Source organism: Vanessa cardui, chromosome 21, assembly GCF_905220365.1.
Source record: "Vanessa cardui chromosome 21, ilVanCard2.1, whole genome shotgun sequence".
Lineage (NCBI taxonomy): Eukaryota > Metazoa > Arthropoda > Insecta > Lepidoptera > Nymphalidae > Vanessa > Vanessa cardui.
Window position 1 is genome coordinate 4647198 of NC_061143.1, and position 26025 is coordinate 4673222.

The following is a 26025-nucleotide window of genomic DNA, read 5'->3' on the forward strand; positions in this document are numbered from 1 at the left end:
CCGCATATGATTAAAAATCGATAAATCCAAATTTTTGACAATTGATGCCAATTACCAATGACAGAGCGGTGTTTATTTGAGCTCAGAAATTATTTTAATAGCCTTTACAAGATGATAAATAATTGAGTCATTAATCATTAACTATATATTTACAAAAAAAAACAACAAGTACGAGTCGGATTGGTACCCCAAGGGTTCCGTACAAATTCGAACTCTCCGTCATCCATCATGGGAATGAGTATTACAATTATTTTGTTAACGATGTTTGGATTATCAGTTTACTTACTTTATGGTATTGCTTATTGCCAGATTTTTTCTAGACTAATGGGAAATTCCTTAACTTTTTTGTTGTCTTTGCGAATTTTCAAACTAGGAACAGACACCGCTGTATCTTTTATTGCATCGACTTAAAAGTTTTATTCTTTTTTCAAATTCATTTCAACGTTATGCCTGAACCCGCTTCTTAGAAAAAGCTTCTTAACAGACAACGAAGCGATCCTACGAAGTTTCCGTTTCTCCTTTCAAGGTACGGAACTCTAAAAATGGATGTTGGTTATCGCTTTGAGATTAATAGACTTTGACACCGTTTGACTGATCGCCATGAAAGTTCGCACACATATTTTTTCATGAAGAATCGGAGGAAGATATAGATATATTGTATCTTGTCACTAGATGGCGTTAGTGCACATCAAACTCTATTTTCATGTCCATTCAACTGTGATATACATGATTGATATTCTTGTAGTTTATATATCAATAAGGCATTTACAACGATAAATATAACATTGTATATAGATCACGCCACATTTCACAATATATTCTTATATGTCGAGCTGAGATGGCCCAGTGGTTAGAACGCGTGCATCTTAAGCAATGATTTCGGGTTCAAACCCAGGCAAGCACCATTATATATATGTGCTTAATTTGTGTTTATAATTCATCTCGCGCTTAGCGTTGATGTAAAACGTAGTGAGGAAACCTGCGTGTATCTAGTTTCATCTAAATTCCGCCACATGTCCATTCCACCAACCCGCGTTGGAATACCGTGGAATATGTTCCAAACCCTATCCCAGCAATGTGAAATTTACAGGCTGCTACTGTTATTCTTATGTGTCTATTATATTCATAAGTCCTGTTAATATAGCTTCGATATTAAATACAACCCAACTGGCACTATAGAACTTTTTAATAAATATAAAAAAAAAATCCTCGTTATTTTATATGAAGTTCGGGTGTGTTATCGTTTGTAGCACTAATGTCCAATAATTTCTTAAACGTTAGAAAGAGAGGGAGAGATATGATGATTAACATTGATTAGGATAAAAACAAATGAAAGATCTCACTTCGTCTGGATGGCAATGAAATGAAACGAGTTCGTGAGCTAAATCACCCTTCGATACACGATCAATACAATCTAATGTCGAAAACACTACACGTTTGACCTTTACAATATTGAAACGACATATTTATTTATTTATAAAGGTCCACACACATATAGTACATTGTAATGAGCCAAAATGGCCCAGTGGTTAAAACAGGTGCATCTAAATCGATTATTGCGGCATAACCAAGCAAGCATCACTGAACATTCATAATCAATCATCAATCTTTATTGATATTATAAATGTGAAAGTAATTCTGTCTGTCTGTTCTTTTTCGCGACTTATTTAGACGCAGAGTTATCAGACTAAGCGTCCGTAAGCGACCTTCCCCTCTTTCTATGATATAAGGTATTATTCAAATTTATTTTTTGATATCGTTTTAATTGTTATGGATAGAATAGTAAATTTAATCCTCTTTACTTAGAACATTTGGAGAACCTTAACTCCCGGGATTGTCCCACTCAAACAGGATGTGTGGTCACATTACGTACAACACACTACATCGTCCCTGTGAATCCAGGGCTGGTCGCTAAGTTATGAATAATAAACGTACATTTCCCTGGTATATTTGAAGTCACTTAGCACATTCGGCCCGTGTTTACCCTTGGGAACATAAGCTGACGTTCTCACGATTACTGGGTACATATAATACACTCAGCGCACCTACTAACAATATTAAAAACCCTGTTAATCAATATTATGTTGTCAATACGTTAATTTATGATTATTTTGGTGTTTGGTGGTTTAAAAAGACAAAACCGTACGTTCCTTTTTTAAATTTTAATCCAACCTTAATTTACTTTTTGCGACAAAATACTTGGTTTACTTGGTAGGCCTTTGTGCAAGCCCGTCTGGGTAGGTACCATCCACTTATTAGATATTCTACCGCCAAACAACAGTACTTGGTTCTATTGGATTAAAGTATGAGTGGGCTAGTGTAACTACAGGAACAAGGGACATACCGTCTTAGTTCCCAAGGTTGGTGGCCTATTGACAATGTAAAAATTTCTAACAGCGCCAATGTCTATGGGCGGTCATTTACCTTCGGGTGGCCCATATTTATAGACTCGATTACAAACATGTACCATAAATAATAATAATAATGATCAGTCTGCCTTAATTACTTCAGGATCAGCTATTATAAGAGAGCCGTTAGACTAGATCAGTAACTCAGATGTAAACTAATCCATTTAACTTCTTCGTCCCAATAACGAAGTTAAACTTGCCACATCAATTAAACTTCAGATTGCTATCTGTTAACACTACTCTACACAACTTTGTTACATGGAAGTGTTCTTTGGATGTCATGTGATCCTAGTAACATTAAACATAATTAATTCATGTATTAATTTAATTTCCATACCAAAATAAAACTACAAATTTCTAAATATTTTTTACATAGTTTATTACAATTATTAGTCAAATTAATATTTTTTTATATAAACAGACTTTTTACACTCATGAACTTTGGAACTTATTTATATATTGTTTGTGTGTGTGCACTTTTGTAAGTGTATCGTGCAGTTGTAAACCGACTTTTAATGATCCAGACATGTTTTACTAGGAGAATCTTATACACGTCTACGATCTCAATTTGGTTAAATATATAAAAAAATAGTACTGATACCTTATGATTGACATATGCTTTACTTAAATTTATTATTTCTGTATAATGAATAGGAATACAGATCCTTAAACAAACAAGAAATCGAAAGCAAGCAATAAGGACGCCTTTTGCATTTCATTTTTTGTATTTATATTACGTTTTCGATTTGTGTAATGTTTACAATTAAAAGCATATAATAAAGAACTTATGTCTACCGTAAGGCTTACTTGTTTATCAAAGGCGTATTATCCCAAGTCTGAGGAGACTTCAAACTTATATTCTAATCTAAACGCAGTCTAACGTCAACTTGAAAGACAAACGCATTAAACGTCTGCAGACAGACACTAATGGGACCGAAGAAGCTGTAATCTTTGTATATGACAAGATTGAACGCGTTGGCAAACTTTAAATAACTATAAGATTATTAATAGATTCGTTTTATCGAAATGGCATTTATTTGTGTTTATTTTTAAATAATGTAGATTGTAAAATGTTTCCATAATTATGATATAAAAACCTTGATAGGATAACCATTGATCATGTATTTTACCGCCAACTAGAAATTTTTCGGTATACATAAAACAAATCAACTCAAAACATACTTTATCCGAGTAGGCTTTTACAAGCACGTTTGTAATTGTTGTGAGTATATTGTGATGCAACAGTGAGTATTCCTACTTTAAAAACGTCCCGAATAGTTTCTAGTCTGGTTGTCGGTTTGAAGGGGGAATGCTAGTGTAACTACCGACACTAGGTATATAACATTTTATTGACCTAGAGTAGTTCTGTTTTGGTTATTTAAGAGATGGTTAATATCTATTTTAGTGTCAATGTATATGTGTGAATATAACTACTTTTTGAATAAGAATGAGATAAAATCTAATTTGAACGACACGAAAGGACAAAGGATTTTTTTTGCTAACACATGATAACCAAACCCCCAAAACGCGAGGTAAGCCGCGGGCACCAACCAGAATTGTATACTTTATGTTGCAATATAACATTTTACCTAATACTATGTATATATATAAATATAAGTTGTCTATGAATATAGAACACAGACACAGTCTGGTCTATAATAAGCGTGTTGACAAGTTGCATACGTGGACCGAATATAGCTTGATGCGTATTTTACTCCTTTGATCGAAATGAAATTGAAATTTTTAAAAGCCGTTTAGTTTATTCCAAAAACAACGCGTTTTACTTCCTCATAATTAAATTAGTCTATAATCCGAAGCAGTATCGCTATTATCTTTCGGTTATAATGTTCTAGTTTTAATAGGAATGGTCTAGGTTATGATTGCAGGTTTCGTTGAAAACAATCTTCATCTGAAATTCGACTCATAAACAGCAATAATTGTTCAGGTATTTAATGATGCCTACAGATTGCAAAAATCATTTGAAAGTATATCTAAATCAAATGTTTGTATGTATTATGTTTTAATTAAATTATAGCATTTCTTTTTAAGAAAAAGCTTAAAAAAAACTTATTATTATAAAAACTTATTTATATATAAACGAGTCTATGGTTTATTATTTTATAATCTACACTCCCTTAGCACGCTCACTCGATGATATGACGTCAGAGCTTGTCAAAATAAAAAAATAGTGTTGTTGTTTTATTTATGTCGCTACATCGATAATACCCAACAATTTTAAGCTAACAAAATAAATTGAGTCTCAATTATCGACAACAAACTACAGAAAGTGCCTTCGTATTCACGTTCCCAGCTCCAGTAGTTTAGTTTCATTGACAGATTTACTGTTATTGTTCTGCTAGACGCTGCAACTTTAACAAATTAATAACTTTGTTTTGAGACGCGAAGGGAAAGGGGCCATAAAGTAGCGCCTCTTGACAGCTTAGACTGATTAATTTATTTCGTACAGTATTTCAATTTTAAGGAATATATTTAAATGAGAACGCAGCTCAGTACGGTCGGGATTAAAATTTGTTCCCGAACGCATTTGTTAATCCGCTTAGTGATTAAAAAACGTAAGTAATTATTTTGATTTTAAAAATAGAATGTTATATAGATAAGTATCAAGACCATTTATTTAACACAAGTGACAGGAGTATATTAAAAACGTATAACTATTGGGTTATGCATGTCAATCAAAAGTCACATATCACCGTTGCTCCTGCAAAAGTCGTTATGTGTTTTTTTCATATTTTTCGATTGTTACACCATTTTAATTGTTATTTCAATACGCTTTAACTATAAAAACAGTTCTTTCATTACTTCTATAGTTTAAAAGTTTACAAATTTAACTATGCGATATTCATACAATGAAACTTTAATATGTATATTGAAATAACGATTAAAACGGCACAGCAATCGAAAAATATGATAAAACACATAGCGTCTTTTGCACGAGCAACGACTATATACAAATGTCAAACCTTGTTCCTTGAATTTTTTCAACAATACAACCAATTATTTAAGCTGATTAACACTAATACATACCTACATTTATATTTTACTATATTCCAGCAGCAAGAGCTGAGATGGCCCAGTGGTTAGAACGCGTGCATCTTAACGGATGATTTCGGGTTTAAACCAAGGTAAGCACCACTATATATATGTGCTTAATTTGTATTTATAATTCATCTCGTGCTTGGCGGTGAAGGAAAACATCGTCAGGAAATCTGCATGTGTCTAATTTCGTCGAAATTCTGCCACATGTGCATTCCACCAACCCGCATTGGAACAGTGTGGTGGAATATGTTCCAAACCCTCTCCTTAATGGGAAAGGAGCCCTTAGCCCAGCAGTGGGAAATTTACAGTCTGTTACTTTTCTTTTACTTTATATTCCAGCAAATTAGGATTAGTTTGTGGACACTAATTGGTTACTTAAACAATTGACAGTTCATTGAGTAAGTAGGCAACTTTGCTCGGCCAATATCTCGAAAGGCTATTTACGACTTTGTTCGTTTCGTAGGTACTAAATCATTTAGAATATTTCTCTCAATGTATTGTAAGTGATGACAGATAAAATCGAGTTACAACATGTTTGATATTTTCTTAATCTGCAATGCATAACTCCCAAACAAATCAAGCGTTCCAGTGTGAAAAAACGAAAAATAAGAGCATTTCTAATTAAGGTATAATTTTGAGACTAACACACATTTAATAAAGATAAAGCTTCGTTTGTGTAATAAATAGTTTATTACATTTATTCAATATAAGGATTTATTTACGGTTCTTATTTCCTTCAGACAGATTGGGGCACCCTTTTAACCTAAAGACGACCCCTTTGGGGTCGCGTCTTCAAGGTCGCCGGAGCGTTAAAGGGTCAAAACAAGACTGACTTTGAAATATAATAATTGGACAGTAAAAATATCTACAAGAACCCAACTAGTAATAATACGGGAGATGACATCTTCCCGGTTTTCACTCGAAACAAAATGTAGGCAAATTGCCGAATACACATTTTTTTTGTAACTTAGCATTCAAGGATTTAGTTCGATATTGTCTATTGGTTTATTGGCAGTCTGCCAGGAAATGAATGACATTCGCAACATGTTCCATTCGCTCAGAGTGACATTCATTCAGTAAATTAGATTCTGACTAGTATCCGTAATGAGATTACGAAATGGGTAACGTCTGGATGAAAACGTTTTTCGATGTTTTTAAAAAATTGGATACAGATTTTTGAGTTAATTACACGCTAATAGTGTTACCGATTTTATTTACAGTTCTGGAACATGTTCTAAATTTAAACATTTTATTTATTCTGTGCTTTTATATTTGACCGTTGAATATAATTTTAGAGCCGTTTATTTTTTTAATTTTCAATAATAATTGCTGGAGAAATTCTAATGAGAATTTGTTTGATGCAACATATTTATATTATATCTGACATTTTTTATGCAATAGTCATCTGTAAAAAAATCCAAAATTAAATGTTCAATCTAAAAATAATATAACGCTAAATAATACATAATAATAAATAATAATAATAGTACAGCATTAGTATTATTTATATGAAGTCCCTGAAGCAATAGACAAAACAAACTATTAACCATTGTATCATTATCATAAATTTTATCTAGATTAAGCAAACCGTTTGCGCTAAAAAAGTTTATAGTAAATGACACACATATGAGCTATAATTAGCTCTCCCCCCCGGTAAGGTTAGCACATTGTTCAAAAATCTTTTATATTATTAACGAATATAAATTGCAGATTTTTTTATCTGTCGAATTTGAAATTCTACCATTTTTTTTTAATTATGTTATGCCTGTCATGTTTCAGTTCATTTTAATCTGTCACGTGTTTATAAAAAAAGTTAAATGATTTATATTATTATTATACCTAGACTAGAATTAAATAAAATGTGTTTCGTTTTTACGCAGTACGTTGCAATTATTATTAATGTAAGCATTATCCAGAGGTTTATTTCTTCTCGATAGCAATATGCCGTATACATGTTGTAAAAATGCTCAAGTTTTATAAAACACTATTTACAGGAACCGACAATTAAATGGTGTGCATTTCTCATTAGACCCGTCTGCGAAATTAATATTTTGCATCCTTCACAGAGTTCAATGGAATTTGTCTAAATATAGACCGTAAGTATTTCCATTTTGGGTATTTCTTTACATTTCATAACCATAAATAAATTGTATATAAAGCATTTAAATAATAACATTAATTTTAATTTATAGTAACGTAAATAAAATTTATTATAGTTAAGTATAAAAGAATAAAAAAATACAAACGAAATTACACACTGTAACAAACACTTGTTTACGATTTTGTCACTATTATTTTTTTTTAATTTAATCGTATTAATAAATGATCAGACACATCACTGACGTTTCTTAATTTAAAATTTATTCGAAATTCGAATTTCCATTTCGAATGTTATTAATTTCGAATGCATCAGTCAGCGCGGACTGACGCGTCACGACGCTCGCGTCGACTGGGCGCCATTTCGGACGACTGCCAAAGAATCCATGACTGAAAAGTTATATTTATATAGTTATGAGTGTACTCCATGTTTCAGAAGGTTAACTCTGGAAAATGATTTATTTACATATAGTTTGAACTGTTGACCTGATTTCATGATGGAATTGTAATTGACCCGTTTCTATTTTTTTAATATTAATCAAGATGAAACTTTTACTAAAAGTAATAAAATATTCTACTATATTTTTAAAGATCCTCCAATCTTAGGTTTCTATCCATCAGATGACCCTTTTTTGTAATTATTAGGAAAAAATATTACAATAATAACTACCTACTATTAAAGACACTGATACATTATTTACTTTGTAAGGATATTATTGTGTTCTATTATATTAAAAATTATTTAAATAAAGTATTTGTTTTTTTTATTTATTTATTAAATAAATTATTCTTTCAAGCCATAATCGAATTTAAATTTAAAAAAAATACTATCGACATAGAATTGGTAGCTGTGTTACCAACCCGAAACCATTCGAATTTTAAAATTAATAATCATATTAATATCAAATGTCACCTTCATTGGTAAAAACTATAGAAATTTCTAGATTATACTGTTTGAGTTGGTAATAATAAAACGAAATGCACCATTTATATTTTTCCCTTTATCTCTCATGAAGATTATTAAGTCGCAATGCGATACTGACAGCCGCATGAGAGCTCGTTACATAATAAAACTATTCTGAATCTTGCGGTATACTGCAGTTTATTATACCAACGAATTGAGAATCAAGCTACATAGAACCCTTTTTTCAGAGCAATTCTATAATTTAAATATGACATGCAATATTAGATCTTATGACTATGATTTTATGAGCTATTTATTTTGGTATGAAAACTCCGTGGTGTTTAGACTTCAATCTCGTTTACTTTGCTCGAGTGACATTCACGGATTTAGGACGTCTGTTTGACCTACTTTCGCAATAGGTAGCCTATCTATCTAGGTTTGAAAATCGAATTATGTATTCAGCGTAAAAGCTCGAGGGTTAAATGCTGAGTAATAAGTTCCATTCTATTATATTCCCTATTCTTATTATATACCTTATTCACTTAAGAGATGATTAAATATTGATTGATAAAATTTAAAACTATTAAGCTGAAATATTAACTACCTTCGACTATTAAAAAAAAACAAATAGCCTTTGTCAAAACTGTCGCAAGTTTTTTTTTTTTTTTTTAAAAGTAGGGCCATCAACTAATGTTACACAACTACACATGTCTAAATTTCATCAAGCTAGTCTCCTCACAATGTTTTCATTCATTACTAACCACTCGATGAAAGATAAGCAATTAAACAAATAAAAACCCATCGGTAATGGCCCCTTTTTGAAACCCCTTCGTTTTCTATAATATAGGTAGGTTATATACATACACACTCTTGGTGGTACGGCTTTGTGCAAGTCCGTCTGGGTAGGTACCACCCACTCCACCAGTTATTCTACCGCCAAATAACAGTACTCAGTATTGTTGTGTTCCGGTTTGAAGGGTGAGTGAAACAGTGTAACTACAGGCACAAGATACATAACATCTTAGTTCCCAAGGTTGGTGACACATTGACGATGTAAGGAATAGTTAATATTTCTTACAGTGTGCCCAACCTATACCATAAAAAGAACATAGTAAATAGTTTGGAATTGAGATACGTAACGTACGAGGGCGAAAGATGTTGAAGGACCCAGTACCCAATTTTCATAAGTTCTATATTATATATGTAGTTTTCAATTGAATATTGAAAAATAGTGTAAAGAAAACTTTTAGATAGAACATTTAGTTCTAGTGGCGAAAGGATTTGTTAATTAATGTACAAAAAATTTTAAATGTGATTCAAAGCCGGTAAAGCTGCTATTAAGTCTAAGTGATCTTTATACAGTAATAAATTTCAATGTGTATTTGTTTATGTTCCAAATATAAAAAAAAGCGTAAATCCGTCGATCATCGTTACTGTAACTATATAAAACAAAGTCGCTTTCTCTGTCCCTATATCCCTTAAATCTTTAAAACTACGCAAAGGATTGTGATGAGGTTTTTTTTTTAATAGATGGAGTGATTCGAATGGAAACTTTTTTGTGTGTCTTACATGGACGATATGGTAAAGAAACACTGATAATGTTAGAAGTTTGAAATGTGATGTCGTAAATAAACAAATTCTGTAGTATATTTAGCATCAGTATTGCACCCGTGCGAAGCCGAGGCGGGTCGCTAGTAACATTTAAAGTAATTATGTTCTTTATTTAAATTCAATGTTATGTCTTATTTGATTGGATAAACTTAATCAATATATTAAACACGTGCCAGATCCAACCACTCAATCTGAAGAGCCACATCCTGATATAGAGGATATGACATTTCATCTAATATCCTGCTTAAGCATTTTATAGGCAATATTTTATTTTTAATACCATGAAGTTTTTATGCCCAGTACTTTTATGTGCTTGAGAATGATCGTGCATAAAGGATTTATTTATGATTTCGTTAATGTTCTGTAGAAAAATTGTGATACACATATAACTATAACACAAACCAACAAATATATATATTGTTGGTTTAAATTACAAATTTAATGTTTCGTCTACACAAACGATATGTTTCCAAAGGATCAACATACATTAAAATACTATTCGAGAAATAACAAAATAAATCGCATAAAAATCTCAGATAATTTATCAGAAATTTCGAATCGTAATTGCCTGTGGCGGCTTTGCGCTTTCGGCTTTAAAAAGAACTCTCGGGGTAGGGGTTAATTGAGTTGATAATGTCAGATTTTCCGTAAATATACGTACATACGGAACAAAAGAATTTTATTTAATTAGCAATATGCTTGTCGACCTTGATTCTTGACCGCAATCACACCTAATGCTATATTGCTACATATATGTTCAGATTATGGTTAGGAAACACAGACCAGAGGAAAATTTCTGAGGTCATAACAAAAGAAACAGCAAAGTTTGATGGGATGTCAATGACCTAGCGGTACCCCGTAGAAAATTTATATATCTAGATAATATTGCTCTGAAACAGAAATAAGCCAACTTCATTACCTTAGTGTGCATGACACGTTGATACTTGCCAAACGTCATTTTACTTTACTGGTGTGCGTGAACGTTCTCCGCTTTTATAGACGATCCTAGCATGTAAATAATCATGGGGTACTTTTCAAGAACAACAACAGCCTGTAAATCCCACTGCTGGGCTAAAGGCCGCCTCTCCCTTTGAGGAGAAGGTTTAGAACATATTTCACCACGTTGTTCCAATGCGGATTGGTGGAATACACATGTGGCAGAACTTATTTCAAATTTGTTACATGCAGGTTTCCTCACGATGTTTTCCTTCACCGCTGAGCACGAGATGAATTATAAAGACAAATTAAGCACATGAATCAGCGGTGCTTGCCTGAGTTTGAACCTGCAATCATCGGTTAAGATGCACGCGTTTTAACCACTGGGCCATCTCGACTCTACTTACTTACTTACTACTACTACTACTTTTCATTAAGGCGATTTGTTATTCGATAACAGAAAGATGAACTAAAAATGTAATAACCGTGAGCATATAACGTGATGCTTATTATTATTAAAACATTTATGCATGTGTTAATTTTAATATAGTCAAGTTAAGAAAAATCACCTCATAACGTAACAGTAAAAATAATTATGACTTAAACTTCATACACTGGCGTAGTAAACTTTAATGACGTAAAATATATCATACGAATTTAGTCTTTCCCTACAGGAACTAAAGGCCAATATTGTATGTACATCAGAGCCTTTGTGCTATCTGATTGCATTTGTTTTATCAACATCAGCGCACGTGCGACTGCAGTGAGATCAGATAGTAATCCCTTCAAGCGCTTTAAAGCACTGCTTATTTATTAAACGGGAGACGAGACAGACTTTCCTGCTTTGTTCTTGTCTAATTGTTTCTTTGTTTATATTTTACTTTCAATTACATTATACTTAAAATTATTCAATGTTTTTTATATTAATGTGACATGTTTATCAAGAAAATTAAAAGGGTTTAATCAATCTTATTCCTTAATAAATTTTTATAAATAAAAAAAAACCGCCTTCAAAAATGAACTAAAAAGAAAAAAATAATCAGTTACATCCATAACCAATTTACGATTTTTTAATCACCTCTCAAAGTCGGTGCCAACATTGCTAATATAGGTACATAATACATGCATACAAAAACTAAATCTATTTATTGTATAGATGACACCATTATACAAACCTTACTATCGATACAAATTAAATGATTTCAATATAGGAATTTATTTACTTTGTTGGCACCGACTTCTCAAGGTGATTAAAAAATCGTAAATTGGTTATGGATGTAACTGATTATTTTTTTCTTTTTAGTTCATTTTTGAAGGCGGTTTTTTTTTATTTATAAAAATTTATTTAATGCTTTTCAGTGTTGTTTTGGTATTTATAATTACAGTTGGTAGTGTTTGTCATTCACTTTATTATAATCAGTACATTTCGGCTTTCGACTCTAAACATAACTCAACGCCGTTTCAATACGATGTGGACTACAACTCAAATTAAGCGTTACCTAAGTTACAATAGCCTAATGTTAACTGCTCATCGCCAATTAGAAAATACCATTTTTCCCGATTTTCCCATTGAGGAATTCTCCTGGTAATCCACCATCAGCTAGATTTCATCATAGGCATGTTTACTAACATCAATTGCTTGACGACTATCTTACAGAAATAGAACTAAACCCGTAAAATAGTTACTTACTAATAGGTTCTGATTACCAGTTGTGGTCTTCATCATCAGTTCCACTTCATCAAATGTCACTTTTCGTGAGCATATGACCAAGGCACTTTGAATAAAACCGAAATCACTATAGGTGTGCCTATAAAATTTGAGGAGTTCCCTCGATTTCTCCAGGATCCCATCATCAGATCCTGATCTCCTGACAATAGGACCACCTGTAAAACATGCCCTTTCAAACAAAAAAAGAATTGTCAAAATCGACCCAGCCATCTTCGAGTAATTCGGTAACATACATAAAAAATAAAAAAAAAAAAAAAAAAAAAAAGGCCCCGACGAATTGAGAACCTCCTCCTTTTTTTGAAGTCGGTTAATAAGTAAAAAAATGGCAATATATTTAAATAAATTCCATACATACATTACTTACATACATTTTTTGAAACAATAATTAACCACCAATAAAAATAAACCAAGCATATGATGAAAATAAACGATTTGACTTACAGTAATAGAAGTAGCTGATTAGGTGAATACCTTACCAAGCAACTTTCTAGAAAGATTATTCTAGAAAACTTTGTATTGTGGGAGAGCCAGGTGAATTGTAGGAACAAGGGAAATACCGTGTTAGGGAATTCACCGCCACCAGAATGATACGGTTTGTAGTAAATTTACAAGTTTACACTACGTGTTTTGCACACACTTTTGAAACAAAGCTCTTTTCAAAAGTGAAGCTGTGACTATTTTAATACCACAAGTGAGATAGAGATAGCATATTTTTAGTCCTTTCTATTTATTCTATACATCAAGTAGATTTATTTACACTTCTGCCTGTGTTGTTACAAAATAATATATAAATTTAAGATACATTCTAAAATTATAATTTCATATAAATAAAAATTTTAACAAAAACTAAAACCGACTTCAAACAAAACACATTTTAAAACAAATAAAAATGCACTAAAAAGTAATAAAAATAATTCCATATTTAACATATTTTTAGAGTCCTCCTAGGTAAAATGAAATGAAAAACATTAGACTACTTAAAAGTCGATTAACGATTATATAACGTAGTTATAGTTATTGTTATATTTGGAGCCATTATCAAAATTAAAATCGGTCCACCCAGTGAAAAGTTATGAGGTAACAAACATTAAAAAACAAAAAAAAAACAGACGATTGATAACCTCCTCCTATTTGAAGTCGGTTGAAAAGTAATATATAAATTTAAGACACAGTAAAATTTCTTTAAAAATAAGATAAGTGATTTAAAAATAATTAAAATCAAAGTACATATTAATTAATAGTATAAAAAGCGATGTTACAGCGCTGAAGTTGTATACAAAAACAGCTGCTCAACGATACAGGGTCACTTTTATACAGTTGTATAGAGTGCAATCGTTAGGTAATTTAATACGATTAAATATAGCTTTTAAGGGCTTTATTCGGCTATTACAATGATTGACAAATGTCACGGGAGACTATGTAATAGTGAGGGCAAGGGGGCAGACTGTCTGTTAAATTCGACCTAAATATATTCAGCAACTAGCGGCCCGTCCCCGCTTCGCACGGGTAGACATATGTTTTTTTTCTTATATTTTTACCTTTTTTTTGTTGCTATTTGCCGACATGTTTAACAATTGTCGTTCTATTTCAACTTAAAGTAACAGCCTGTAAATATATATACTGGTGCTTGCCTGGGTTAGAACCCGAAATCATCGGTTAAGATGCACGCGTTCTAACCGTTGAGCCATCTCGGCTCTTTTTATTTACACGAAAATCTTAATAATTTTTATACCTAAACCTTCCTTATGAATTCTCTATTATATGTAGTCTATTAGTGAAAACCGAATGAAAATCCAGTCAGTGGTTTTGGAGCTTATCGCAAACATACAGACAGACAGACGCGGCCGGACTTTGTTCTATAATATGTAGTGATTATTGAATTTATTCATGGTTAGTAATTGATAGCTATTAATACCGTACAGTCGTGATCCAAAAACGGATACACAAAATGTTCCAAAAATATCAACACTATATTTACAATGTCGAGATCTTGATATATGTATATTACAGAGAACCAAACATTAGCGTGATTCAGGAACTTATTTATGATACTAATTTAAGACTTTTTAAAACATTTTTATATTTTATGTGTAATGAGGCTATATAGGTATAAATTTGATAGTAAGGTGTTGTGGCGGCCTGTCTGTCATAGATTATTTCAACATATATCAATACTTCGGTTTGAAAGGTGAGTGAGCCAGTGTAAGAGACATAACATATTAGTTCTCAAAGTAGGTGGCGCATTGGTGGTAATGTCTATGGTGATCAAGATATCATCAGATCGTTCATTTAACCATCGGCCTATTTTATAAAAAAAAAAAAAAAAAAAGTGTTACATTTCCACGTTTGCCTTTTAATATATAAAAGAAAACTAGCTTTTGCCCGCGACTTCGTTCGCGTGGACTTCAGGTTCGTCCCGTCTAGTCTAGTAATCGCTTAAAATCGCTTCGTAAATAAGCCATTATTTCTCGTACAAAGTAAAGGATAAAAAATGGTTATTGTGGGTTATTCCTAAGAGATAAACATATACCATCACGGACTTTTTTGTAGACCTTTTTAAGTTGTACAATACTGTAGTACATTGTTTTACTGTAGTACATCTATCTTGTAGGATTTAGTCAGCGTTTGCAATGTAAGCGTAAAAAATGTGTTTTTTTACGACCTCACATTAGAAACCTCAAAAATTGTAGCCTATGTGTTATTCTGATGTATAAGCTATATTGTGGTAAAGTTTCATTCAAATCCATTCAGTAGTTTTTACGTGAAAGAGTAACAAACATCCATACATCCATACATACAAACTTTCGCCTTTATAATAGTAGTAGGATAAAACTATAGACAGCAGAATAGCACACAAGGAAGTTCTAGCCAATTGCGTTACCTCGAACAAGAAAGTTGAACTGTTTAAAACTTTTAATTAGATTTAAATTGAAAACAGTTTTCGGAAAGTCTCATTTATCTTTGTTTGGTATTTTGATATATTGTATAGTACGACACAAATCAGATGTAGCATCGGAAAATGCAATGGAATGAAAATAAAACCGATTACTGTCGATTTACACAACAAATAGAAATAGCTCCCTATCGCACCATTCGACGCTATTCGTCGCTATAGATTCTCGCGTCACATGTAAATCGACGTATCAAATTGACGAATATATTAGATCATATGATATTAAAAGTTATTACGTTTGTGCAAAGATCATATTCACATGAGAAATAAATATTGATAATTTGGGATAGCGTACTCAATTCGGATGTGATCGGTTTTACGAATTTTGCCGATGCTACATCTGAGTTGTGTCGTAACTCGTACTGTACTTAGCTTTGAAACTTGACATAATGGTAAGTTAAATAGTCTATACTAATATTATAGATGTGAAAGTAACTCTGTCGGTCTGTTAGTCTCTCTTTCACGTGTCGCTCTTTCAAGACCAGACCAATGAACGGAATTCGATGAAATTTTGTGTGAAGCAAACTCGAACTCCAAGAAAGGACATACTTTTGCCTAACAAATGATAACCAACCCTGTAAACAAGGGAAGCCGCAAGCGACAGCTAGTTTAATATAACTTAAAATAAAACATACTTTATTCAAGTAGGCTTTTACAAGCCAATGATGTTGTAGTAAACAGATATGTTATTAACGCGCAAAAAGTGAAGACTAGAAAACGTCCAAATGGGATGTTTGCCTTTAGTCGTTTTACGTTATAATACATCATAATTACGTAGTAATACGTTTTGCGTAATTAAAACATCTAGTTATCCCTTTTACTTATTGTTTTTATCAAGCTATCCTTTTTACTTCTCTTCTTGGTCCCCGGCGCGGTACACTTTTTTCTGTTGTTTAGTATGGGTATAACATATCTGTTTATTAGAATATCATTGTTACAAGCACTTTTGAATCGTTATTTAACAAACTATATTAAGTGAAGCTAACAAGCTTACTGAGGAAATTAATATAATTCATCTTAGAGTACTAAGAGTTGACGTTGTAGGAACCTGCATATCTTGACACATGTGTCACTAAACATTATGACATACACACACACACACTACTCCGTGTAATGGAAGTTTAGAAATATTTTTTGAAGAGATGTTTTTGCCCCGAACTAATGTCGTCGTATATTTTATGTGATGCAATTCTATTGTCTATTTCTTATAGATTTTTTAAAGTAATTTTGTGATTGCAATTAATGATGTAACTTATAACATTCTGTATTTATTACAAACAGTCTATGTTATTTTTAAATCCATTTTAAAATAGATATTTCTATCAACATTAGCTATACGTTTATAATTAATTATTACTGAAATTACCATAGATGCCCAGAGAACCTTGATGTGTATGATGTCATTACGCCGTGATTATAAGACGCAGTAATTACAGAATAGCAATAAGATTCTCATTATCTTAAAAATGTATTCTTAGATGCATTAACAATTTACTTTGTCCTTAAACTTTAAACCGATTCAATTTCAAGATCAGGTATTTATTACACAATGAAATCTCGTATTTAAAAATAGGGTTGTAAGTTATGTATAACATTAATTAAGCGTTATCCCAAGTGCAGTATGAGCGCTAAAATCTATGAATACGAATTCGCCGTGATTGTTGTCATTTAGATAGTATTTCATTGCGTAATTCGTCTTATTGTTATTCAATGTGTTATACATTATCATTATTTTAGCCGGAAGACTTCTACTGCTGTACGAAGGCCCCCAAAATCTCAACAATCGTTTGACCCTTAGTCACTGGCAGGTTATATAAGAATTCTTTGTTCAAAATATCTATTTAATAAAATTTTAAAATGACTGATTGACTACAATGATACATCGCACAGACAAGAGATACGTATTTCACAAGAAGAATTTTAAATAGGTATTCTTAGAGGAACATAAGTAAGTTTAAATGAAAGTATGTATGGAAGTTCTTCATTTTGACAGTTTGACGTGTAAGGATTACAATTTAGGCCTCTGTTAACAAATCAAAGACAGCTTATATAAAGTATTTGAAAACTCATCACGAAACAAAGGAGAAAGTGCTGAAAAACTGGTAGTTCGTGTTTTCATAAGTTCGAAAAATGAAAGTTCAGAAACTTCAGCTTATAAATGAAAGACCGACTATCTCTGATGGAATGTTACCGAGTACAAGGAAAGTTTTATCATATAGTCAATACTATTCTCCAGAAATAGGATGTACGGACTTTATACTATGAGTGTCGCTAATTCTATCAAAAACTTATATAATAGTATTATATTATCTACTAGGGCCCGGCTTAGCGAGTCCAATGTTTATACTAAATATACGGAATGTCTTTATATAAAACGTTCACAGCTTTTTTGTCACATAATACAAACCATTATGTCCCGGATTTTAAATATCTTTGAAAATATTTATTAAAATTGCATGCCGTAAAGGGCCATATTGATATATATGAAATGCACAATGTCTTAATTGAATATGTACTTAATTGGATAAGGATTAATGCTGTATTGCTGTTAATTCGATTCGCAAATAAGCAATTATCTCTCATAAAAATTAAATGATAAATGTTGCTTATTGCGGATTATCGCTAAGAGAAAAATAAATACGATTGCGGACTTTTTTTAAATCCTTTTTGAGGTGTACTGTACTATATTATTTTAATCTATCTCTTATGGTCCTGCCAGAATCTGCTATGCAAGCGCAAAAAATGTAGGTATATTAACAACATTCCATTAGAAAACTCTAAAATTTAAAAAAATATCTATGTTTCTCTACTATAAAGTAACAGCCTGTAAATTTCCCACTGCTGGGCTAAGGCCTCCTCGCCCACTAAAGAGAGGGTTTGGAACATATTTCACCCCGCTGTTCCAATACGGTGGAATACACATGTGGCAGAATTTCGATGAAATTAGACACACGATGTTTTCCTTTACTGCTGAGCACGAGATGAATTATAAACACAATTAAGCGCATATATATATAGTGGCGCTTGCTTGAGTCTGAAGCCGAAGTCACCGGTTAAGATGAACGAGTTCTTACCACTAGGCTATCTGAGCTTCTCTACTATATTATGCATGTATTACACATATAAATCTTCGTCTTGAATCACTCTATCTAAAGACCGCATCAAAATTCGTTGCGTATTTTTAAATATTTAAGCATAAATAGGGACAGGCAAACAGCGGGAAGCGACTTTCATTTATACATAGTAATAGTGATTTTAAAACAAAAATTGTTGAATCTCTTGTTCCGGAGATTGGCAGATTTAATGGCGTTTACAAATCGTCATTAAATCTGTTGTGAGGTCTTGGTATACCACCAAACATATTAAAATGTGGAAATTATGAAATTTGTTTTCACATTTGACGATGAACGTTCTTATATAGAAAAACGTCCACAGATGATATTATACTGTTACTCAGACACTTAGCATTCGTCATTGAGCACAGCGAATCCATTCTCCACCTTATACTTCTGATTCGAAGATGTTTTGTTTTCTTTAACTCAGACGGATTTATTGCTTTTATTTGGCGCTAAGTTTAGACAAGTGGCGCTTTTCTTTGAAGTGAGTAGGAAATAAAATAACTGGAAAACGATCACGATCAAGTCGTTTCAAATAAAATGTCTTAATTGTGTGACTGTTGTAAAATAACCGAAATGCAATTTAAAAATAACCGTAATGAGACTTGATGATCACTTATCATTATTTCCGAATACACGTAAAAATCCGATTGGTATAAAACTTTGTTGTGGTTTTCGGAATATGCCTTTATATGTTAACATCGGGATATTATTAAAATACAATGGTTTCCTTATTCCAACATTCAGTATGTTGTATGTTATCTCTGGTAAAACAACAAATGGTACAGATCAAATAAGATAAATGACAATGTGTGGGACAAAACAATACGTTCGGAAATTACAATAGAACGCTATGACGTAACTTACCTCAATAACAGACATTGACCTTAATCCAGGTTTGACATAATTTAATTATATTCTGCTGAACTAAAAAGAGTCTTAAAAATTACTTGTCAATATTAATTAAATATATTTTAAATTTGTCTTTTTTTATTTTATTATTCAGAGTAGGCAAAAGCCGGTGACCAAACAGCCTAACCATTTTATTTTTTTGGCTGTACAATTATACCAACTCTTAAAACTTATGCTTATTTTATTGATTACATCATTAAGGTTTATTTCATTGTTTTTTGTACTAAAGTTTTTGAGTTCTTAACCATTCGTAATATATTTAAGGTAAATTTAATAAATTTTATACTTACCATGATAATGGCGTCGGTTAACATTTTGAAAAGATACTATAAAAGGCAATGATATTCTAATAAACAGATATGTTATACCCATACTAAACAACATAAAAAAATGTGCCGCGCCGGGGAGCGTTTATTTTACATTTCATTACAAGTAAAAAGGATAGCTTGATAAAAACAATAAGTAAAAGGGATAACTAGATGTTTTAATTACGCAAAACGTATTACTACATAATTATGAAGTATTATAACGTATTACTGGCATAATTATGATGAAACCGACTAAAGGCAAACGTCCCAATTAGGACGTTTTCTAGTCTTCACTTTTTGCGCGTTAATGACATATCTGTTTCCTAGAACATCATTGATAAAAGGACTAACAGCTTAAATAAATTCGCTAAGTACATATTTAAAAAGTATTCTATGCCTAGTACATTTTATACATTACAATGACGTGAGTTTAAAAACTTTTATTAAAAATATACAACAAAAAAAGGTGTACATACCTATTTAAATTAAGGTTCATCACCATGTTTTCTTTGGTACTTCCGTTATATCCTGCAAAAAAAAAGAAATTAAAATTGCCATAATAAAAAAATATTTCTTATAAAAAAAAATGTGACTAACGATTACGTCATCAAGTTTAAAATGATAAACTCAAGTTAGAACAAAAGCAAACGGGATATTGTACTACATTGTCAATAATAATTATGCATTTCGTATTATGGGACTTAGTTTAAACCAGTTGCTTTGGTGTTTCGATTCGATTAAAATAACATTGTTAAGTTAAATTGGAACTTCCGTTGTTATAAGAGGACCGTGTACAATGAAATTAAACTATACTACTATTCAATAGTTGGATATAAATAACGATAACGAGCCCATAAATTCGATAAGTACCAGGCGATCATAATAATTAAAAAGGTTTATTTACATTAAGATTTGGATTGGATTACTTATGCTAGCACTTTATTTTATTACGAAGTATTCTCGTATTTGATTTTATTATTCCTTCAATATATAAAATAATTAAATATAAAGTACATTTAATTATAAATATTTAACTAAATATCATATTTCATATTGTTATGCATAAAATATAGGTCATTACATAACACTGGCTGGAGCAGAAAAAAGAAGTTTTTATACAAGAATAGCTGATAGAAAACAAAAGTCCAAAATAAAGGCTTTATACATTATCCAACGATTTCCTAGTAAGGCAAATCGTAACTAATCGGTCGTAACATTAACAGTTACGTGAGTCGCGTATGAATTATGTCGTGCATCGACGAGGAAATATTGTCTGTGACCAATTATACTATTATCTGTATTTTCTTTGTTGCATAACAGTAAGCCGGCACAGTTGCATACGGATACACAGATCTATTAATATTATAAATGTGAAAGTACCTCCCAAACCTTCTCCTCTAAGGTACATGAGGCCTTTAGCCCAGCAGTGGGAATTTACAGGCTGTTGTTGTTGTTGTTGAAACTACCTCTGTCTGTCTGTATCTCTTTCACGATCAAATCGCTGAGCCGAATTTGATGAAATTTGCTATGAAGCAAACATGAAATCCAAGAAATGATACAGGCTACTTTTTTGCCTAAAACATGACAACTAATACACTAAAACGCGAGCAAAGCCGCCGACGACTAGTATTTGAATAAAACAATTAGCTGATTTAAAAAAAAAACCATTTAAATTTAGAACAACTCTGTAAAATACGTAAAATAAATAATTATCTTTATATCAATTCAAAAAAAGAACATCTATATTCCATGCATCAGAGATATATCTGGCGCCGACGACTAGTATTTGAATAAAACAATTAGCTGAATTAAAAAAAAAAAATTAAATTTAGAACAACTCTGTAAAATATGTAAAATTAATCATCTTTATATCAATTCAAAAATAGAACATCTTTACTCCATGCATCAGAGATATATCGCGTACGAACGTTGGTAAATAAGTCGAGGACTCACGATGTAACAATTTATTAAAATTCAAGTAAAAGTGATTACGCAATATCTCCCGAGTTATAAAAGTCTAGAGATAAGTGAGGAAGGACAATGAACCTGTTTTCGTAATATTTAAACGGAAACTTGAAGTGTTACAAGGCTTCTGGTTTGTAAATCTGTACATTACAGATTAACGAATTTCGTGAGAAACATTTATATTATGAATCAGTAATTTTATAAATGTTCTTTTTATTTTTATTACTTAATATTGCCCGCGACTTCGTGTGCACTTCAATTAAACTGAATTTGTATATATAATTCGAAATTAACGCCTAAATTACTCCTTATTGCATAAGCTATCACTCAGTGAAAGTTCCGTCTAAATCGGTCCAGCCAGAATAAACAGATAGACATACAGTCGGACAAAAAGTGTAAAAAATATTATTTTGGTATATGTCCCGAATATACATACGTATTCATATATGAAAAAAAATAATAATATTAAAGATTACTCCAATTGTAATACAAATATAAATTTAAATTTAGTAAAGATAATATTGCTTACCGAAATACTAAGTGGGCGAATGACTAAGTAGACGACGACACGTTGGGCGTCAGGTATTAGGCATAAAACCAGTACCTACGTATATACATATGTATGTCTAGACCCTACCTTGGAGTTCAAGCTTCATATCAAATTTCATCAAATTCAGCTCAGTAGTTTGGAAAAGAAAAAGCAACGGAGAGTTCTAATATTAATATACCACACATATGATGAGTTGGCCCAGTGGTTAGAACGCGTGCATCTTAACCGATGATTGCGAGTTCAAACCCAGGCAAGCATCACCATATATATATATATATGCTTAATTTGTGTTTATAATTCATTTCGTGCTCGGTGGTGAAGGAAAATATGCGTGTGTCTAATTTCATCGAAATTCTGCCTCATGTGCATTCCACCAACCCGCATTGGAACAGCGAGGTGGAATATGTTTCAAACACTCTCCTTAATGGGAGAGGAGACCTTACCCCAGCAGTGGGAAATTTAAAGGCTGTTACTTTACACATATATGACAAAATAACAATTTTATTTTCGCCTAATTTCCATCGTATAACTGCATTAAACGACGTGTTTTCAGACGATTAACTCGAAAGCGATTTCTATTCAACTATTTTTATGTTTTTTTTTTTCAATTTAATTTCGTTTTAAAGTTTGTATAACAAATGCAAGTCAACTAAGTAGAAAAGTATGACTGGCTATTAGGTCTCTGTGGAAAAAACTCAATTTAGCACAGCTGAAACATTCAGGAAAAAATATAAAAGAGATCGGATAGTTTTTGCGGCAAAAAGCTAACTATGTATTCGATTGTTGAATTGTTAACAGGTATTTTGAAGGGGTTTATTTAAGTCTCCATTTAGAATTTAGAAAGTATTGATTGTATATTGTTGGTATGAAAAAGTAAAATCGTTTATATTTTTATCTAGTTGTCGACCGAGGTTCTACATGCTTTCAAGGGTTGATGATCGATTAGTAAAAAAAGTAACAGCCTGTACATTCCTCACTGCTGAGATAAGGATCTCTCTTCATCAAGGAGAGGGTTTGGAATATATTCCACCACGCTATTCCAATGGTGGTTGGTGGAATGGACATGCGGCAGAATTTCGATGAAATTAGACACATGCATGTTTTTCTTCACCGCCGAGCACGAAATGAATTATAAACACAAATTAAGCACATATATATATAGTGGCGCTTGCCAGGGTTTGAATCCGCAATCATCGGTTAAGATGCACGCGTTCTAACCACTGGGCCATCTCAGCTCTTTGGGATGATCGAGTATTAGGTACAAAAAGTAACCAATGTCCTTTGTTAGAGCTCTAGTTTGTTTTAGTATCAACATTTATCAAATATGATTCTGTGGTTTAGCCGCAACAGACAGACAAAATTACTTTCCCATTTATATCATTTTTTTATGGAATATGTTGGCGGACGAGCATATGGGCCACCTCATGGTAAGTGGTCACGGTCACCCATAGACAATGACGCTGTAAGAAATATTAACAATTCCTTACATCGTCAATGCGCCACCAACCTTGGGAACCAAGATTCTATGTCCCTTGTGTCTGTAGTTACACCGGCTCACTCTCCCTTCAAAACGGAACACAACAATACTGCGTACTTTTGCGATAGAACTTTACAGCAATACAGTATAAATCCTTGTACATTTAATATAGATCAATGTAGCCTGTCTAATAACAAAAAAAACTTAGTAAAACATTGTGTAATATATTTAACTGTCAATATGAAATATATATATATATATATATAGATACATACATATTATTATTAGATACATATTTCACAATTAAAATGTTCATTTTTATTGCATTATTGATTATGTAATAACAATAATTTACACGGAATTAATTCACATTTCAAGCTCGACACAAGTCGAATGGCTGCAAATGTCGCACAATGGCTCGTAAAGTACGAAAGTAACGAACAAAACTCAATTATCCATTTAAGTTCGTATTACAAGAACACAATAAGTAAGCCTTATTTCGTTCGATAATATTAATAATATGAAACAATACAAAATTTTCATGTAAATATAAATTGATTGTTTTTTAGAGTGAAATGGCACAAATGTCACGTAACTCTCTTTCTATCTCTTTCTTTCAAATATTATTTTATTTAAACTTTTTTTTGTTTACTATTTTCATTCGACAGGGTTTTGAATATAAAAATATTTCCCTGTGTCTATTATTTAATAGATAATACCTACCACGATAACTCACTTTTTTATATAATACTTATATCACAAAAATAAACATAGTAATAAAAGTATTCAATTAAAAAAACGTAATGTTTTTATTACAAGCTACAGATTGAATTTAAATACGTATCAGGTATATTTTATGCGTTCTTAGAATCCGCCCAAAAGTTCGAGATTCATTCAATACGAAACATACATATACATATACTCTCATCTCAGCATAAAACAAAGCCGGTTACCACTGTCTGTTACAGATAATCCACAATAACCATACTTTTTATTCTTTACATCTTACGAGAAATAACGCCTCAAAATTCGTATTTTCGTATTTTCGAAGCGATTTTAAGCAATACAGTATTAATCCTTGTACATTTAATATAGATCAATATAGCCTGTCTAATAACAAAAAAAACTATGAACTTAGTAAGACATTCTGTAATATATTTAGTACCAGCATTGCACTCGTGCGAAGTCGGAGCAGGGGTCTGGTTTTGTAACAAAAAATGAATGGTTTTAGATGATATTTTGAACAATTACTTCGAAATCCGATCGAAACAGAATATAATGTAATTAGATTTTATTTGGTGTTTTATTTCCTTTTGCTTAATTTGCCAAATTAACATTTGATAACGGCTATTTATTATGAAAACTAAAACAAATTATATAAGCAATCTTTAGTCGAAAGTCTAGATTACATTATTGCAAGCGAAACCCAAGGCTACTTTACAAAAACTGTACTTATTTACATGAAATATTTGAATTAATCAATTTCGGTCGTTTTACCGATTTTTAACGATTGTCCTTATTTCAAATTAAATAAAGTAGTTATAAAAATATAATTATTAATAGTATTTTATTTCTAGATGGTAAGGCTTTGAACAGGATAGTCCATGTAGGTACCACCTGGTCATCTATTATTCTACCGCTATTTATTCTAGCGTCTCGGAAAGCGTAATGTAGGACGACCTCCGACCCGCTGGTCCGACGACATTCGCAGGATCGCCGGTGGAGGCTGGATGAGATTAGGCAAAAGACCGAGCAGCGTGGCGCGCTCTGGGGGAGGCCTATGTTCAACACTGGACAGCAAAAGGTCGATGAATTATTCTAGTGTGGGGCCGCGCTGCCGATGTGAGAAAAAGTTAATATTTCTAACAATGCCGATGTATTATATATTCAGTTATTTTCTCAAAATAATGTCCTACAATATTGTGCTTTGGGGTTACGCAGCCGATATCCATACTATATTTGTGCTCCAGAAGAGTGCTGTTCGCGCAATCTCTAACCTAGA

General features: G+C 32.0%; 1 protein-coding gene across 7 annotated transcripts in view; it reads right to left on the reverse strand.

The window, feature by feature from the left end:
* The window catches only part of LOC124538776 (tight junction protein ZO-2-like), a 120068-nt gene that overhangs the window by 66775 nt on the left and 27268 nt on the right, over positions 1 to 26025 (reverse strand). For all 7 annotated transcript variants that reach the window (XR_006966996.1, XR_006966995.1, XM_047115962.1 and 4 more), the window contains exon 2: positions 20508 to 20559. Coding sequence is in view for 5 of the 7 variants with exons in the window: in XM_047115962.1 (XP_046971918.1) it covers positions 20508 to 20559 (52 nt within the window). In the remaining 2 variants the exon portion in view is untranslated. The remainder of the gene's footprint in view (positions 1 to 20507; positions 20560 to 26025) is intronic.